Below are 18,487 nucleotides of genomic sequence, written 5' to 3'. Positions count from 1 at the left end.
TAATTGCTTTTAAAATTACATTTTTAATTGCTTTTTAAAATTGCATTTTAATTGCTTTTTTTAAAGTGCATTTTTAAAATTGCATTTCTTAAATTGCATTTTTGTGTCATTTTTTTAAACTGCATTTTTAAATGGCATTTTAAATTGTTTTTTAAAATTGCATTTTGAAACAATGCAATTAAAAAAAATATATTTTTTTAAAGAAAGGCATGCCTGTTTTCATCACTCCTCTTTTGGGTCTTATCCAGGGTGCTACACACTGTTGTCTCTCTGATGACCCCTCCCTGTGCCACCCCATCCCATCCTGCTTCATCTCCAGCATCCTCCAAACCCGAAGCCTGCCAGAACTGCAGGGTGTGGGAGGGAAGAAAAGATGCGAGGCCCGTTTCCAGATGGGGCAGGGAACCTTTTAGTTCCCAACACCCAGGAAATGGAAATAAAAACCCGGCAGCCCATCCGAGCTAGAAGTGATAAGGGCATCAAATGTCTGTCCCTAATTCCAGCTGCAGCGGCTGCAAATCGGCTGCTGGGGTTTGCTGGGGGGTGGAAACGTAACCGAGCCCGAGTGAGTGTCGGGCTCTGCCTCACCTCGCTGCTCTGCCAGATTAAACAGGCCTCGTACATAAAAATAGACAAAATGAATGAAGAATTTACAAACATCTATATTTTGTGTTAGGAAATGTGATAAAATTAGGAAAACAGCTGAGGACACTGATTTATACAACTCTGACTATTTCAGGCAATGAGAGGTTTACATAGCACAGTTTAACAAGATAAAAGGTCTCCCACGAAGTACACGGATGACAGACAGCTCGTCTGGATTCGACACAACACAGCATCAAGTACACACGTAATGTGATGAACAGTGCCAGGTCATTCCCCAGTTAGGTAACATACAACCTCTTGAATAAGGCGATTCAAATGTAACTCGTAAGTCAAATCACAACATACCCAGGCAGCATGCAGGGAAAAGTCATTTATTTTGTACATTGGAATGACACACCTTGCAACAGGTTCCCATTTTATGCAGTTAGAGCAACAGGATATAAACCATTCAAATAATATATATATATGTCAACAGTTGTCTTTACTGGAATAAAGATTATCTGGTTTCTTTTTTTTTTTCCTTTTTTTTTTTTTGGTAAAAATAAAACTATTTGAATTCACTAATTAACAAAATGCACAGTGATCAGAAACCCAATTCTTCTCATGGTTGCCATCCCTGCCTCGCTCGCCTGTCTCTGGGATGCCGTGGCTGCATAACCCTGGCTTCAGGGGAGCGCTTTGCACGCAGGAGCCAAAAACTCATGGCTCCCACAGCTGCGGACTATGCCTGGGGCTTTATCCCGCGCCTTGGCTCCTGCAACATCCCTGCCTTCCGGCGCCCACAGCCTGCATCCCGTTTCCTTATTACCAGTCGATTCCTCTGGCTCTTTACCACCAAGAAATATAAGAAACCATGGATCTGCTCAGAAGCAAAAAAAAATATAATAAAACAAAAAACCCCACACCCAAATGACCAAACAACAGAAACCTGAGCCCATAGTCTCTCTGATGTGGTGGAGCCTAAAAGATGCGGCCGAGGAGGGATTTCCAGTGCAACAGGTGTAGGGATCACTAAAGATAATGCCTTTTTTTTTTTTTCTCCCAGTGTTAAAAATTTCTTTCAAGAGGAAACTATGAAGAAGGGAAATAAGACTTTTCCCTACACAAAAACAATAATCGAAATAAAAAAATCTGTAATTTCTGAACAGACCTGTCTGGGCAGCTTCTCCCTGGTAAAGACCATCTGCCCGTGTCCTGCAGTGGCTGGGGCTCCCCTGGGAATCCCCTCCTGGGATTTTGGGGTTGATTTCGGGATTCTCGGGGAATGGCTTTTAGGGGGCCCTGATCTCGCTCTCCTCCGCTGGGTCCTGTTCTTCACCTGACCGCTAAAAAGTGATCCTGCGCCTCCCTGCTACTCCATTTACTGCTCCGGTTAAAATAAAATAATTAAAAAAAATCATTGGCGTCTTTCGTTGCCCTTAAATATACAAAAAAAAGCAAATCTTCAAAAGAGAGCGGGGAGAAAGGTGCTTTCACAATGACATTCAGAGCAAAAAGAGAGAAACGACATTTTACAAGTCATTAGAGAGCTATCTTTGGCAGAATATTTCAAATAAATTATTATTACAAACATTTTCTGCAGTCGTATAGTTACTTGGAACATTTCACTTTCAGCTACGGGGTTACTCGTTCACTACTCTCTATCAATAGGAAAACACCACGAATATATAAAAATAGATGAGCTTAGCATGACTTTTTGGGCTACCACGGCCGCCTCCGATGGTCTTGAAGGCAGCAGGGAGTGGGTTTTTGGAGCTCACGCCTCCGGGTAGCCGAGCACTGGTCGTGAACGGGGATGGCAGTGGTGCTGAAGGCCCCAGTTTGGGCCCTGCCCCGGTTTTGATGCCAGGTCCCAGTCCCCATGTCCCCGCTCACCCCCTGGGATGCCGGGTGGCCCGGTCCCGACCTTCCCCCCCAACCCCTTCTCCACGAACATTTAGGTTTAAATACTTTGATTTTTTGTTTATACAGCATGTACAGAATATACAGCACCGGGTGATTATTTCCCAGTCGACTACGAGCGTCTCCCAAGATGGCCTCTTTTATCAACAAATATATATAAATCGACAGTCATAAAAGAGTCGTACCAACAAATAGTATGGCTTTTCAAAGAGTGTAGCTGCATTGTGCCGTTGAGCTCACAAGGAAGAGGAAGAGAGATGGTGGGGAGGGAGGCTGGAAGCGCGAGCTGGGGGGGGGGAGCCGTCGGCCCCCAGGGACAGCAGGGAGCTCCGGGGGTGCTGGGCGGCTGTCACGGGAGAGCAGGAAAGCGCCCACCTCACAGGGTGCATCAGCCCTTCCCCTGGCTTTTTAGGGCCACAAAGTCTCTCTGAGCTTTATCTCCTGCCCTGATGGGAGGCCCGAGCCCGCCTCGCTGGTGGAACGGAGAGCGGGACAGAGAAGCTGCTGGCTTGGCTGGGCCTTGGCCAAGAGGGCTGCACCTCTGTGTCCTCTGCAGGCTCGTGGCAAGAGGCTGTTTTCTGCTCCAAAAAGAGGAGACATTGCTTTGCTTTCCCCATGCTTCAAGTGTGCGGAATGGCTTTTGAGAGCTGGAGTGGTCGCTCGAGCATCGAGATAACCGGGCCACTCCATTACAGGGGAAAATCACTCCTAAATTCCTCCTACAGCTGCTTTTTGCCTAGTTCCTGTCTCGTTTTCCACTTTGTCAGAACATTACGGTCATTCCTTCCAGGCCTCTCCGGCTGAAATCAGGGCTGGTGCTCACACGGGGAGCCCAGGCCTCACCCTTGGCTCTGCCTGCAGGGATCGCTGTCTGGAGACAGCAAAACTCCGTACCCTCTTCTTGCTTGGCTAAGAGCAGTATTTGGGCCTGGTGAGCACCAGGGACCTCTCCAGGCAACCCATGGGCCGTGGGAGGTATGAAGGTGCCCATCGGGAAGTCCTGGTTTTGACAGCACACCTCATGCCACATCTCTTTGGCACAAAGACCCGGGAAGCAGAGGGCTATGTCCTACCAAACCTGGTATTTTGTGGCTTTCACCTCCACGTAGCAGCACGCTAGAGCTAGGACACTTAGGAGAATTCAGCAACTTCTCCCATCCATCCACAAACAAAACTGTTTTGCCAGATTGCTGAGCCACGTCCTCAACAGACAGTCATGAAAGCTGGGTTATCTGCAGAGCTGAGCCTCCTGCTTAACAGCTGAGGTCTTAATGCATTGTGGAAAAAAATAAATAAAAACGGAAGAGCTGAACAAGCCTTGTCAGAAGCAGAGTTGTCATCAGGGAAAAAATACAGAGTTTTCTTTCTCGCTAACGCAGCAGCTATCATGTCAAAGCATTATCATAGCCTTTTGCTCTCTGGAGCTGCTGGAAGCTGTGCCTGCTTCCCGATGAAGAGCAGGATGAGCAGTGCTCCCGCCCGGCTCGCTCTGCGAGCATGTTTGCTCACGAGCTGGGCAGACAAGGGGAGCCACACGGAGCCAACAAATGAAGGCACAACAGGTGCCCGTTCATCTCCTTCTGCTTGGGGGGAGTCCAGCCACGGGGCATCTAATTGCAGCTCTCTTTGCTCAGCGAGACCAAGCCAACGCACAGGGCTAGAGCTGAAGGCAAGGAGCAATCCAGTCGCACACCTTCCTGGATCCTTAGGAGTCACAAAGCCACCAGTTTCCAAAGGCTTTCGTTATTACCCCTGAATATGGCTGATAGCAGCCAGGGACGTGGGCTTGGAACTAGAAATAAAGAGGAAATAAATCCAGCCTCTACAGAGAGGTCAAGGGGTGCAGGGAGAGAGCCCCATGGTTGTCATCTGTGCCCTGCAAGGGTTTAGGAGCTCTAAGTGTGGTTAAGCATCCCAAGTCCTTGCATCTGAAGGTTTCACAGCAAGAAGGATGTTGTCTCCTGCCTGTGCCCTCCTTAGAACATCCTCATGCCATCACTACGCAGCTGGGCTGGGTCTTAATCAAACTCTGCCCACTTTAATGGGGTAAATATTTTTTTAGAGCACTGAGAACAGGCACTGTTTTGAGGTAAAGGAGTTGAGATGGGTCTCGAACCCCGCGTTAAAGCAGTTAGTTTGCTCTGAAGTGTAGAGCCAGGCTTGGGTTTAGGGGAACTAGAATGTCCACGGGCCTTGATAACGGTGGAAATTCAGCAGAAATGTTTAATCTTCCAGACTTTGTGAATGAGGGAGAGCAGGGCAATAAGAATGAGCAGGAAGGGCTCAGCATGCCCATCCTCTCTCCTCCTTGACCTGGGAACTTGCAGGTTCCTTTGCTTGCACGGCCTCGACTCCGAGGTGCTGGGGTTGTGGTGCTGATACTGCTTCCCACCACCAGCTGCACCAAGACATGCACCCATAGCCACAGCAGTCGAGGTGGGGATGCGTGCCGTGGCAGCACCTAAAATGGGGTTTCCAGTTCTGGGTGAGACCCCCTGGTGCTCCCCCTGTCCCCGTGCTCCCCGATGCTGGACATCCCACTGGCAGCACCCGCCTTGGCAGCTTTCCTGTCCCTCCGCACGAGGGCTGTCGCTGGCTGGCGAGAGGCTCTCGGCACCTCGGCTTCCAAAAGGAGGGAGGCTCAAGTCCTTAAAAGGTGAGGAATCCGGCTGTATTTATTGTCCCCCGGGGCATTTTGCGAGAATACAGATGCCTCTGGATGCTTTCCTGCGCAAGTCAAGTTTTTACAAGATAAACAGGCTTTCCTGCAGCTGTGCGTGTGCGTGTGGTCGGTCATCGGGAGAGGCCAGAGGGGTTCCTGGTGCTCTGCAAACGCTTCCCCGGATGGCGCGGGTGCCAAAGCCTATGGAAAAACAATGCAAAGGCTTCTCCCGGAGTAACACCCTCTGGCATGAACTTTTCCCTCTTCTCTCTGCCCCTGGCACACCGACGCTTTCTGGCTGTTCCCCCTTGGTAAGGCAGCTCCTCCCTAGGTATGGATATGGTCCCCAACACTGCTGCGCACAGTTCTTACCCGAGCACTTAAAAATAACCCTAACAATAACACACAGCCTCTGCTCCTCTCCTCCCCACCCACGGCAGAAATAGCACGGCAAGTTTACAGACCGCATCCAGACTTCTGACATATCTGAGGCACGTGGCTACCAGAAAGGGTACAAAGCCCGCCTCTGCCCTCTTGTCCTTGAAGGAAGTGATGAAAACGGGGAGAAAAACCCACAAATGCTGGCACCAGGGACCTCCAGAGTCCGTGCGTCTCGAGGAGGAGTGCAGTTTACGGGCAAACGGGTGTCACTCTTTGCATAAGCTCATTGCAGATGCCAAAAGCATGGGGTTGGCGGAGAATAATTGCACAAACAAGGCTGGTGTTAACCGTGTGATTTAGGCCTTGTCCTAAGCAAGCAGTACTCCATCATTCCCGCTGGAAAGCTCTCTGAGCAGAACGCTTATTTACCGCCTGTTAAACCACGCCGCTACACGCGTCCCGTTTGACTTGTTAATGACTTCGGTGACTGTGATTCATCCTGGAGAAGCAAAAGGATGATGAGAGTGAAATACCAGCATCACCTTTCGGAAGATGTAATTACTGGATCAGGAGAACTGCTTCGCTCTCACAATTCACTGCCTGGGAGGAGCACACGGGCGTGACCGACTGCGCTTGGCTGGGGCTTGACAAAGGCTGACGGCTGAGCTGCACTCATCCTGGAGGATGCTGAGTGCTGGCAGGGAGAGGAGGGTCAGTGGCTCGGATGGCAAAAAGCAGCCTAGTTTATTTTTGGGGAAAAGGCCAGGCTCGTGCTGCCCAGTGATTGCATGAAATCCTCCGGCTGTGGGGGAACATCATTTACCTGCTTTGGAGCTCCAAAGCCAGGCGCTGCTGCTGCTGCCGGCCTCACTGTCTGTGCAGCCCCATCCTGAGCCTGCCGGCGCCCCAGGAGCTGTGGACCTAAGCCTGGTCCCCTGCAAAGGGACACATTTTAAAGGTGCGGAGGGGACCTGGGCTCTTTGCAGCTTTGAGCGTCCCTCTGTGGAGCCCTCCGCATGTGTGCGCTGCCTGGAGGGGCCCTGCCAGCTGAACCACGAGGCTGGATGAACAGCAAACAGGAGCAGTTCTGTGCAACTGGGGAGCACGGGCAAAAAGGGCTGCTAAGGTCCTCGCAGGCAGCTGCATGACTCTCCCTGAGTCTGGGGCAAACCAACACTGATGGGGCGCTCAGCACAGGAGCAGCATCTGGCCCCCAAAGGGCTTCACTTGCAAGTTTTGTCCTTGGGCGATTTCCTGTGTCCCTCTGAGAGCCGCCGCTGCACCCCAGCACGCTGAGCTCGACGGCGATGGAGCAAGAGGAAAGCTGTGAGGTGGGGCAGGAAGGTGTGCGTGGAGGCCCCGACACCCCCATCAGCAGCAGAAACACAACGAAGGCAAAGCGATGAATAAATAAGAGATGGGTGCAACATAAAGGGAGACAAGGAGTGGGAAGGGGAGGGTTTTCCATAGAGAATATGCAGGAGCACTACTGGATCCATGAGGAATCATTACAAACTTTATTTGTCTGTGCATCGTGTACCATTGATAAGGATCATCACAATTAGTGGACTCACTGCCTATAGTGGTGGGCAATACACACAAAGAAAAATCAATGAAGCCAAACAAATGAAAATGAAATCATTGTACATAAAGGTAATTGCAGACCTGAACAACCTGCATTTGTGTTCAATTCCTCCCCCAAAACAATGAGAAACCCAAAAGAAAACCCCAAGAACCTTTCAAAAATGAAAAAAAAAAAGCTTTGACAAGGAAAAAAAATATATCTTTAGACTCTTGGAGAAAATCTTACAACAGGTTAATTGAAGTTTCCACAGCTTGTTCAAAATGAGTACAGATACCCCAGCCAACCGGTTGAGGTACAGAGGTGCTTCTCAGCCGGGTCGGAGGAGCTCGCCAGTGACGTGCAGGCTGGGGGTTTGCCTGGCTGGGCCACCAGGTGGGTGGTGTGGGGTGAGAAGACACCCATCAACACCATGCACAACCTTATCCTGGAAAGACAGGGTGGTGCTGAGCGACACCTGCCCCATCTCACCCTTCCCATTGGTTTCGGAGGGGAGATGCCCTGCTGGATGCATTCCCTTTGCTCTGCCTCCTCTCTGTCACCCTGGCCAAGGCCACCGGTCCCACCTCATCTCTGTGCCAGGGCTGTGCCCTGCTCGGCACCGAGCTCACCCTCGCTGCGTGCTGAATGATCAATCCCAGAGGCAATGCCTAGTGCTAAGCACTGCTGGCGGTGCAAACGTGTCCTTTTTCCTCAGGGAATGCTTCATGGCTACCTTCAGAGTTGTGGGAGACCTCATTATGGCCCTTCAGCTCTCACACCAAACTGTCCTGCCTCCAAATGGCTGTGGGGAAGGAGCAGCCCTGAGGACTGATCCCGATGGCTTAGCACTCAGAAACAGGGGCTGTCTCTTGGCCCCCGAGGACACAGAAACACCCACGTGGCTGTTATTGCTTCTCAGGGACCCGTGCGCGGAGCAGTGAATAGTGAAAGCTTTCCCTCTTTTCCCCCTCCCTCCCCGTGAAGAGGAAACAAACAACCAAAAAAAAAAACTAACAACCAACAACAAAAAAACTATGGGAGAAACTAAACTACCTAAAATAAATAAAACCAGGTGAAAAGGAAACACTTGTATCTGCAATGCTCAACCCACATGGCTGGAAGGACTATCACTATAGGATGCTATATACAGGTAGGGTTCGTTTCATTCATGCAAAATGTTACTAGTACCACGACAGCATGCCCGGGGGGTGGACAAGGTGGGGGTGATGGGCTGGGCAGAGGACGGGCGCTGTGGGACCTCAGCGTAGGACACTGGACACAAGGCTGCGTCCCCAAAGCACGGAGGGTGGGGGAAAAGGAGAAAATGGGGGGGGGGGAAGGGAGGGGAAATGCTAATTATACACACATCAAAATGAAAAAAAAAATCGAATGACGAAAATGGTTGTGTTCTATCCTTAGAAAGCTCCCAGTTTCCCCTTTTTCTTCAGTCTGGTCTCTCGCTTCTTTCTGACAGGGCCAGAGGGGACGTTCCCAAGTGGCGAAGGCGGATGGAGGATGCTCGGAGGTCAGGACCCTCACTCGCCTCTCCTTCCCTTGCCCACCGGCTCCGTTTCTCACCAGCCACTCCGGCCTTCCCTGTGCCAACGCGCCCCGGTCGCCTTCGCATCCATCCTCCTGGGGGGGCGGTGAGAGTGATGGGACAGGGCTCGGTCGCTGCCGGCTGCTCTCGCTGGTAGAGTTGCAAAGAGGGGACCCCTGGGAAGGGGGTCCGGCCGGCTTTGGGGTCCCTCCTAGTTCAAAGGACGCTCCAAAGCCGCTTTCCATCAGCAGGTGTGTGAACATGGCAAATCTCTTTTATTCTTTCTCTGTTCATTATACACAGCGTTATATCTATATCTATACCTATATATTGCTCTATATAGATACATATAGATATATATATATTTACTATCTCTGATTGTTCCTTTAGAAGCCCTTTATGTGGCAGTAGGCTTCCAGAGATGAGAAGAATATGTACAAGAGCCACAGGAGGATAAAGAGTGAGGATGTGAGCAGCTTGGAAGTCCGCGGCCCGCCCAGCTCACCTCCAATTTCGGGTCTCCGCCGATAGAGCAACACACCCACACTGATAAAAGCAAAAATGGTGAAGAGGGTGACGGAGAAGGCCAGGGTGCCGGGCGAGACTTCGAAGGCTTGTCCGTGTGCCGCGTGGTAGATGGCCGCGATGGACCAGGCCACCCCGATGCCCAAGAAAACGTTCACGGCATTGCTCCCGGTGACATTCCCGATGGAGGCGTCCGCGTACTGGTCCTGTGTCGCTGCTACTTTGCTGGCAAATGTGTCTGCAAAGGGAAGGCAGAGAGAAACCCTCAGGGAACAGGCAGGTAAGGAGGGATGGTGGTGGGCAGCGTGGGGACAGAAGTCAAAAGCGTCACTGGGGGAGTGAAGACATTTGGTAAAGGTATGGACCTGCCTACAGGCATTCCTGAGAAAGGACAGTCAAGGTCCAGAAATGCTTAGGAGGGAAATCTCAAAGTCCAGTTATATGGGGCTTCCCCCAGTATGGCTCACAGATTCCCATGGTGCTTCAAGCTGGAGACAGCTCTTCCCAGTACTACAGTGTATTGGCCCCTTCCCCACATCCACTAATATGCTGACTTATCCAAGAAGTCAAAAGATTGGGAGAGTTTTGTGGGAGCTAGAATGGTCTGTCTCCATCTCTCAGGTCTGCTTAAATTTTGTATTTTCATTTCTGTGTTTGCTTTAATGATTTCTCACCAATGCTTTTTGCCTCACTAAAGCCCAGTGTCCTTTGAAGACCCTGACATTCTGGGAAACAAGTGCTCAACTTTCACCCATTTAACAGGGGAGAAAATACAGGCAGATACATGCATACTTGCCCAGGTGCTCCATCAGCTTCAAGACCAGCAACAAAAATAAAACTCTGTGATAAAAACATGCCTGGCCTTTTACTCTGCAGATCTTGTGGCTAGTTGACCAGCACGATGCTGTCCTGTGCCGTAAGGAAGTGTTGGCTTTACATCCAAGCCCAGCAGCTCAGATAGTGCCCAGATAACACCACACCATCTGTGAGTGTCTGCCAGTTGAAAAAGGAGTAGACAAATATATCCCAAAAAGATATTCTCTTTTTCTCTTAAATGTTTCCTGAAATGTCAACTTTTGTCAACAAAAACAGAAGGGAAGACTTTGGCTGTCAAGGGTATGAGACAGTGCTACAAAACTTGCACCTAAAAGTTCTAGTGCCAGAAATCTAAAAAATACTCCTTCTTCTGCCCGAATCTGTTCTCCCTTTTGGTTCTGTTGTTCCTTTTTGGGCTCTGATAGCATTAGGACAGTTTCAAGGTCTTTGCGCACCCAAGTGCTGACCACTGGAGGTTTGGGACTGGTGAGAAAACGTGTGACTGAAGCAGGAGGTGGTCAGGTTGGGTTGCAGCCCCATCTCCAGGATCTAGACCGTGCCTGGTCAGCACAGTAATATGTGGCAATGGAAACTCATGTTTTTACTCTCCCTGGTCGGTCTTCAGTCTTTGCTGTCTTCTGAAGCTTGGTGGCCATTTGTTCATAGACAAATCTCCAAATATCTGCAGGGTCACGGCCTTCCAGCAGCTTCACAAGTGGCATTTCTAGCAGCTTCCCTGGCTCAATAGCATCTCGATCCACCTGAACCAAAGCTAAATCTGGACTCATACAGAGGTGCCTGTGCTGAGTAGAGCACCCTGAGTATGAACAGGCACTTACCTGACCTGGGAGACAATGTCAAAGGAGAAGACTTTCAGAAAGTGCCAACACAGGTAGCATTTTAATCAAAGACTCATTTCCTACACTGAGAGCAAATGCCACGGAGGCTGTCCACAGAAATAGATACAGCACAGTCTGGGCAGAGATGGGCCTTTACAATAAACTGCCATTGCCCTTACCTGGCACTGATGTCCCCAGCGCGACAAACACGACGGCAGTGACCGAGTCCTTCAAGCCAATGGTGCAGCCGAAGTGGGACGCCAGGTCGCCGATGAAAGCTGTCAGGATGCCGATCATGAGGATGGAGACGACGAAGCAAGCCCAGCCATTCCAGTAGTCTGTTGGGGGCACGAAGGCAAAAAGGACCTTCCAGAAGACGGTCAGAAAGTGCATCACATAGTCAAAGCAGGAGGGCAGCTTCTCCTCCCCACATTCATCGTCGTCGTCGTCTTCCCCTGGAGAAAACCACCAGTGCCCAGTTAGTTGCTCATTCAATTTGGCAAAACCTTTGTGCTTCCTGCAGCCCCCAAACATCACCTCTCATGACTCGGGCCCTGGAAAACCTTGACTTCCAAATATCTCATTTTCTGGGCAAAGAACAAGGGGGCACAAGGACCTTTCCTGGCTCCTCTCTGTTGTACAGAGACCCTCCAGAGGCATCAGTCTTGAAAACTGACCTGCATGTTAGAAAACACAAAGCCTCATGCCAGCACCTCTGCCTGGGTTTGACCACCAGATGCTTTCTGAGACTCGGCCCCTGCTCAGTAGCCCTTTCCCCAGAAGGGCTACTTTCCGAAAAGTCTACAGAAAGGGCTACTTTCCTTTTCACATCCTCCCCCACAGCGCAGATGTTTAATTGGATAACAAAATGTATAAAGTCTCCCTCAGGGAGAACAAGTGGTCTTGCTGTATGCCATGTCCAATCCGTAGGTGTCAATTAACTCCACATTTAAATGGGGGCTCCATGCCATGACAATGGAGCTACTGGGGAAAGCTGCTCGAGTGCTGCTTGCTTCGTTATTGCTCATAACAACAACTGGTTTCTGCCTTGATGCAAAGGTGGCGATGAAAAGCCAAATGGGGGACCAAGACATGGCTTACTTCCTCAGAAGGTGGCCAAACCCTGAGCACTGAAGTTTCAGCCCTTCGTGGCCCCCCAGCACCTTCGTGGCTCCCACAGCATATGGAAGCAAGAAAAGGAAAAAGCCCAGGGACCCCTCAGATAGTCCAGTCCTTCACGAGAGTGTTGGTAACCTGTAAAGGGAGCCAACCTGCGCTTGGTTTGGTCCAGCTCCAGCGCATGTAAACTTTGCTGGCATCCTGGGGGCTCTCAGCAGAGATCCAGCTGCAGGGGAGAGGGTAGGTACGGAGCCAGAGAAAATGTCTCCTCCAGGAGAGTGGTGAAGCCTTCGGACACCTACCCTGGGTGGTGGACATTTCCACCTTTGTGTGTTTTCAACATTTGGCTAAATAAAGCTACAGGAATAAACCTTGGGAAAGTCCTACTCGGCACCCTGCTGGAGTGCAATGTTGCACACGTATCGTTTGGCTTTGAAGAGCCTTTGCAGATCAAGACGTAGGATAGAGGCAGTGGGAAACTTGGTGTCTGTACAATAACTTGATGGAAAATGATGTGTTGGTTGGCTTTAAGGCATTGCACTCATTATGGCAGAAACAGTAGCTAATCGGAAGCATGGTATTATTATTTTGGCAGATATAAATGCCCCGTTCCTGTGCATTGTGGTGGAGATAAGGAACATTTTTTTCAGCCTGGGAAGCCTAGGCTGGACTTTTGCTTTTTGCACAAAGGCTGGTACTGGCAGGAAACACTGTGCTGACACTGTAATTTTGAGGCAGGTATTTTAATCCTCTTCCCAAGCTACTTGGCAGCAGGACTGTTGCGGATCTAGATCTTTACGGAGATGATAAAATGGACTGAAAAATGAACATGAGCACCACTGTCATAACGCTCATCCACATCTGTCCATCATTTCGTTAAGCAGGAATAATGGCCCTCTTTCCAAGAGCTGGCCAGATACTGTTAAGGTGAATTGAAATGCAGAGCAAAGTTGGGCTGTGACCCATTCAGGTACAAGCTCACAAACTGCAAGTTCTTGCTTGAGGAGCTAAATCCTAGCAAAAACTTAGGTTCAGAGCTCAGAGACAAACTCATCTTCCCCAGCTGCAAGGGACAGCTCACGCCCACTGAATTATGCCACATTTATTAAATGTCTGTTAATCATCCTATTAGCACTGATGGTAGTTGTATATTCAAGGAGTAGTGGTGACGGGGCTTTCATGTAACTGCAGTCTTTTACATACTTCACAGAGATGAGATCCAAGTACCAGTGATTATCTTTGCTTTAATATGGGATCCAATTAAATAATTGATTCTGGCATAGATTATTTTATTAGCTATAAAACCTGCAGCGAGGATTGTCTTGCTTGATATGTTCATGCTGTATCCGAAATAATGGGAGGCTCTTGGCTGGAGGCTCTAAGAATAACTATGCTACAAAAAGAGGGATGGCAATTTGAGGGCATAGCTGCTGCGCGATGTCCTGTCCTCGTTTTCAGATGCAAAGGGTAAATGGTACAGCCATCACTTGTAATTAACTTGTACTGGGTAGGGGTTGCCATGTACAGAGGAGCTCGAGGTAGGAAGTGTGAGTGTTCCCTCATGCATTTCAATGCAAAATTAGCTGGGTGGGCTCTGACTGCCTTCTCCAGTAATTTAATCTAGGCTGGTTGATTTTGCCCTAATGCTTGCAGATGCAGGGCCCAGGTTGAACTGTAAGGCTGTAACATCCAGCCAGTGAGTTATAACATCTCCAGCTGTTAAAACCACATCTGTGACAGACCTTATTTTACCTACAACAGAAATGGGAGTGCTAATATATCCTATACTGGGCATAATGGTAAACGTGGCACTGGTCCCTGTGAGAGCAGTACAGGAGGGTATTTCTGAGGGAAAGGCAGTTCTTCAGGAGAGGGGAGATATGATCTGGTATGATCTGATATGAGCACAGATAGGATGTGCTGCTGCAGCTACTGGACAGCTGAGCCATAATCTACTGCTGAACCATAACCACAGAGGGCTGGAAGAGCAGGAGCATTGCTGTCCTGAACACAAGGGGTCAAGGGCAAATTTTGGCTATCTGAGGCGGGACACAGTGACTGTCTTCAGGGTTGGGCACCCTCACCCTAGCACTGTCCCCACTGCAGGGAGCACCAGAGAGGGCGAGCACTGCCACTTCCCACCAGCACCTTCCGTGCTGTTCTGACTTGAAACACTGCTATTTCCCCCCAGATCTCTCCCACTGAAATGAATTTTCCCCTCTGCCATCTGGTAGCACCCAGAGTGTTTCTCTGCTGGGTGCTACACACTTACTGCAGGAGGTTTCCCACGCATCAGACAAGGTGATCTCACGAAAAGATTTAATCATCTGTCTTATTTATGCAGATGCTGTAAATAACTCCACCGCCTGTTTTTCCTCCTGCTGCCTCACTACGATCTGTATTACTGGTATGGCCAAGCCGAGACACGAGCAAGGTTGATCGTAATTCACCTGGAGCAGCAGTCTAAACTCACCCGCACTGACAGTAATAGCCTCAATAAACTGCTCCCTCCAGCTGTTTGTGCCAACCACCAGGGCCAGGTTCGTCTTCTTAATGAGCTTGTCCACTGTGTTCTGCAGATGGAGACGCAGAAGAGAGAATTAGGGGCTATCGGACTGGAGGCACTGGGCTAAAACCCACTGGCACTGGTGCTTACAGCTGTACGCTTATGGAAAAAGCTTAGCAGATGCTAAGCTGAGGTCAAGCGTCCCAGCAGTGAAAGCAAATGTAAGTATTTCCAATTCCTCTCATTGCCACTCAAAAAGGCCTTTTGAAACCTGCTCATGATGGGAGTTTGAGTGGTCTCGGTGGAGGTTTAACAGCAAATAACACTGAGGTGCCGCAGCTCCTGTTCACAATGCCTTGGGAGGAATTTTACTGGGCTGCTTCAAAGCATTGTAAATAACTGGGACTTGAGCAAGGCTCTGCTCAGGAGCTGAAGCTCAGTGCTAGTGGGGAAAGCACTGTGGCTGCAGCGGGCAGGGGATGCTCCTGGGCAGGATTCACCACAAAGCGACAATGATTGCTTGCATTTAGGGTATAAGAGCTTTGCCATAGGAGTCCCAGGGTCAGGGCTCACTCAAAACTGCCTTTATGTAAACTATAAAGCATCGCTGTGATAGCAAGGTTATATCTGAAAGTAACGTGCAGCATTTTGGAGTCCAGTGAGCTCTCAGGCTCACCTGGTTGATGTGCTTGTGTAATAACCACAGGCAATGGTCTGAGACCTTGTGATGCCAGCAGCTGCCTCACTTTGCTGCGATGCCATTAGCGTGTGTTGGCCAATGTTGTGCAAAAGGTGGGTCCCCAACCAGAGGAAAAGAAGGATAGGGATGTGGGTGGTACCTTGAACTCATAGGATTCCTCAATGATGACTTCGAGCTTGGTGTGCTCCCCCAGGACTGGGCGCCCCATCTCCGCAATTCGTCGCTCTTCCTCCTCCTTGCTGGTCAGTGGCTGCTTCTCCTCGTTCTCCTCTGTAAAGCAAAGAGCCCACCTGTGAGCCAGGTCCGGCCGGTCACTCTCTGGAGTTGGCTTCCCATCGGAGGGGGAGGTCAGGAAGCCTCCAGGTAGGAGCACGAGCGACAGAGCAGAGCAGAAGGAGGTCATGGAGTGATAGACAAGGTGGTTTTGCTGGGGAATGCTGGCAAAAGAGGTCTGCAACTCGTCCAACCTCAGGAAGAGTCTAATTCACCCTCAGGGCTGGGGAGTATCCCTGTTTTCTGCTGCCTCTCCCACAGAGTTCCTTGGGGGGAACAGACCACCACTAAGGCTGCTCCAATTCCCAGCCCTCCAGTTCTGCAGCCAGGTGTGGTTAGGACATTTCCATCACCCCATTACAAGCAGAGAGAGCTGTCAGCAGCCCCAGGGCTGAGGAGGGGATGAGACCCTCCTGAGCAGGGCTTTACCTTGTGGGGAGCAGGCTGGCAGCTGGAGAGCTTGGGGTTGGAGGAAAAAGCACAGCCAGCACTGTGTGAGGGGCCAAACCCAGGGCATGGCTTGGCCCCAAACCCTGAGAGAGGAGGCAATGGCAGGACTACAAGAGCCATGGAGTTGCTTTGCACTTCCACCAATGCATGCGCAACCTCAGGGTGGGGGGACATTTTGTCACCTTCTGTGCACACCCCCACGTTGCTCCCTGCCAGCCCACCCTTGGGGACGAGCAGAAGGCCATCGGGGCTGAGAGGGGCTGGATTTGCTGGAGAGAGGAGTTAATTTGCCCGGGTCAGTACGTAAACACGCCAGTCAGTCCGTGTTAGACCGCCACGGCCCATGGGTGCCACGCTGCGGGTACCTCGGATGGTGACCACGGTGCAGGGAAGAGGACGCTCTCTAGCCTGGACCTTCCTGAAGATGGGTCTTCCTATCACAGCGACCAGCAGGAGATCAGCAGGAGGCACTGCACACCCCATGCACACCCACGTTGTGCCATTAGTAAACTCTACATCCTACTGCACACGGGGTTAGCGTGGCTCCTGCCCGGCTGCCCCCCTGCCCGAAGAGTTGTCACCACCACAGGGAGCGGCTCGAAGGGCCCAGCCTCACGGTCAGAGCCTTGTCAGCCTCAAGGATCATTTGCAGCACTCCTGAGGGGCTGCTCTGCGTCCCATCAGGCTGTGTCATGGCTGCCATGCCCTGCCGAGGGCAGTGGCCATGATGGGTGTGTGGCAGGCTGGGTGTGCTGTGAGAGGATGCGGTGTCAGCAAGGGCGGCCCTGCCGCCTGCTTACCCTTCCAGAGTTTCCCTCCAGGGAGGAACAAAAGCAAAGAGGAAACCGAGAGAGAGGAAAGAGCAGGATGAGCATACGGCCATTAAGAGGAGAAGGGGTGGTGGGGGTGGGCAAGGGGATAGCAGAGATCCATACCTGTGATGGTGAAGCCACCTAGATGAAACCAAAAATGAGAGAAAAAGAGAGAGAGAAAGAGAGAAAGAGAGGGTTAGCATCATCACAGCAGCCCCCCCGAAGCCCCCAGGGACATGAGAGTCCTTGCCTGCCCCACTTGGGGCTGGGGGCCAGTCCCTGACCTGCACCCTGGGGATGGCGTGGGGACACCCTGCCCAAATATGAGCTCTCCAAGCCGCATCTGCCACCCCCCCGGCACCTAACATAGGCTGCAGAGCCCACCTGGAGGTTGAGGGTGCTCTGCTTCCCTCCCCGGCCTGAAAACACAGAGGCTGGGTGGACTCTAAACGCCCCAAGTCTGGAGACACCACTTGCACCACCTCTTCCAGTTGGGTTGGCCATCTGTCCCACCTCTAAGTCACTAGCCTGTCCTCTTTTTGCCATGCCAGTGTAAGAGGCGATGGGTTAATCTGCACAGCATGGTTTTGTAACCCGGCGTGTCAGTGGGTTTGTTATGGCTGTAACAACGACACTCCCGAAAAAACGCTCCTTGCCACAGCGGGTTACTGCTCATTAACAGTAATGACTTTGGGGTTTTAATCCGAGGGCTGTTGGGGCATCAGATACCTGAGCTTACTTAAATAGTGCTGACCGCCCTAAAAGAGAACATTGGAGCAAAGAAAAATGTCAAACAAAATCAATCGTCTTCCAAAAATATGTAGACAAACTGGAAAAATGGAAAAGAAAAAGGAATGCGCGCTTACCAAGCTCATTCAACAACAGGGCTGTGAAGGAGACAGACAGAGACAAACACAGAAGAAGAAAAGTAAATGAATAATGAAATCAAAAGGGATATCCACAGAAAGACTCCAGATCCCAGGGCAGAGATTTCAGATCTGTAAAGCTGCAGGACACCATTAGTGTTGAGAGTGATGCACTAAAAATAAAGGAACAGAAACATTTCATGGGACTGTAGATTTAAAATAAAAATGATTGCAAACATGGGGTGGATATGAGTTAAAAGGCACACTCCAAAAATTCATTTTTCCCCTTTGAATCATATGTGCAAGATCTTCCATTGGTCTCGGGGGCAGTTCTGCCTCGGGGGAGGACACAATACATCCCACGTGCAGTGGCTACTGGCTTTGACCTCCTCCAGCCGCCTACTGGGGAGCAAGAACTACACTCGGAGGCTGCATTTCTGACATATGCAATGAGAGAAGAAAAGTCTGGGGCAAGGTTTGGCTCAGAGATCTGGTCACTCAGCATTTTAGGTGTCTGAAACAAAAGAAAAAGGTTCTCCCTTGGTGCATGGTGGGTCTCTGGCCCCTGAGGCACAGACCTCACCTTGGCTATGTGGCCCAAGGGTGACATTTCAGGGATGCTCCCATCTACAGGGTGCCGAGCATGCAGCTCGCCCCACTTTGCTGCCTCTTGTGAAAAATCAAGCCAAAAAAACTAGCTAAAAAAAAAAAAAGGCAAACACACAAAAAGCCCCAGCATGGCCAAGGCAGAAATAGCATCCTTTAAAATACTGACTTGCCTTCCAGCTACTGAGTTTGCAATATCTTTGTGACCAGGAGGGTGAGAAACTTTCTTCTTTCTTTCTTTCTTTCTTTCTTTCCTTCTTTCTTTCTTTCTCTTTCTTTTTCTTTCTTTCTTTCTTTCTTTCTTTCTCTTTCTCTCTCTC

The 18,487-nt window shown here is 50.3% G+C and overlaps 1 protein-coding gene across 16 annotated transcripts in view; it reads right to left on the bottom strand.

Annotated features, from left to right (window-relative positions):
- Positions 1-9,041: 9,041 nt before the first annotated feature.
- SLC8A1 (solute carrier family 8 member A1) overlaps positions 9,042-18,487 on the bottom strand; it is a 75,764-nt gene continuing 66,318 nt past the window's right edge. For 2 of the 16 annotated variants that reach the window (XM_035552873.1, XM_035552871.1), the window contains exons 3-9: positions 17,562-17,582; positions 16,819-16,836; positions 16,249-16,317; positions 15,300-15,430; positions 14,428-14,527; positions 11,015-11,290; positions 9,042-9,418 (exon numbers count right to left, since the gene is read on the bottom strand). In XM_035552873.1, coding sequence (XP_035408766.1) covers positions 9,042-9,418; positions 11,015-11,290; positions 14,428-14,527; positions 15,300-15,430; positions 16,249-16,317; positions 16,819-16,836; positions 17,562-17,582 — 992 coding nt within the window. Of the gene's footprint in view, positions 9,419-11,014; positions 11,291-14,427; positions 14,528-15,299; positions 15,431-16,248; positions 16,318-16,683; positions 16,699-16,818; positions 16,837-17,005; positions 17,024-17,553; positions 17,583-18,487 lie in introns of all 16 variants that reach the window. The other 14 variants (XM_035552877.1, XM_035552876.1, XM_035552874.1 and 11 more) reach the window with 9 other exon arrangements.

The sequence above is a fragment of the Cygnus atratus genome, chromosome 3 (assembly GCF_013377495.2).
Source record: "Cygnus atratus isolate AKBS03 ecotype Queensland, Australia chromosome 3, CAtr_DNAZoo_HiC_assembly, whole genome shotgun sequence".
Taxonomy (NCBI): domain Eukaryota; kingdom Metazoa; phylum Chordata; class Aves; order Anseriformes; family Anatidae; genus Cygnus; species Cygnus atratus.
This window is presented reverse-complemented; position numbering and strand designations above follow the sequence as displayed.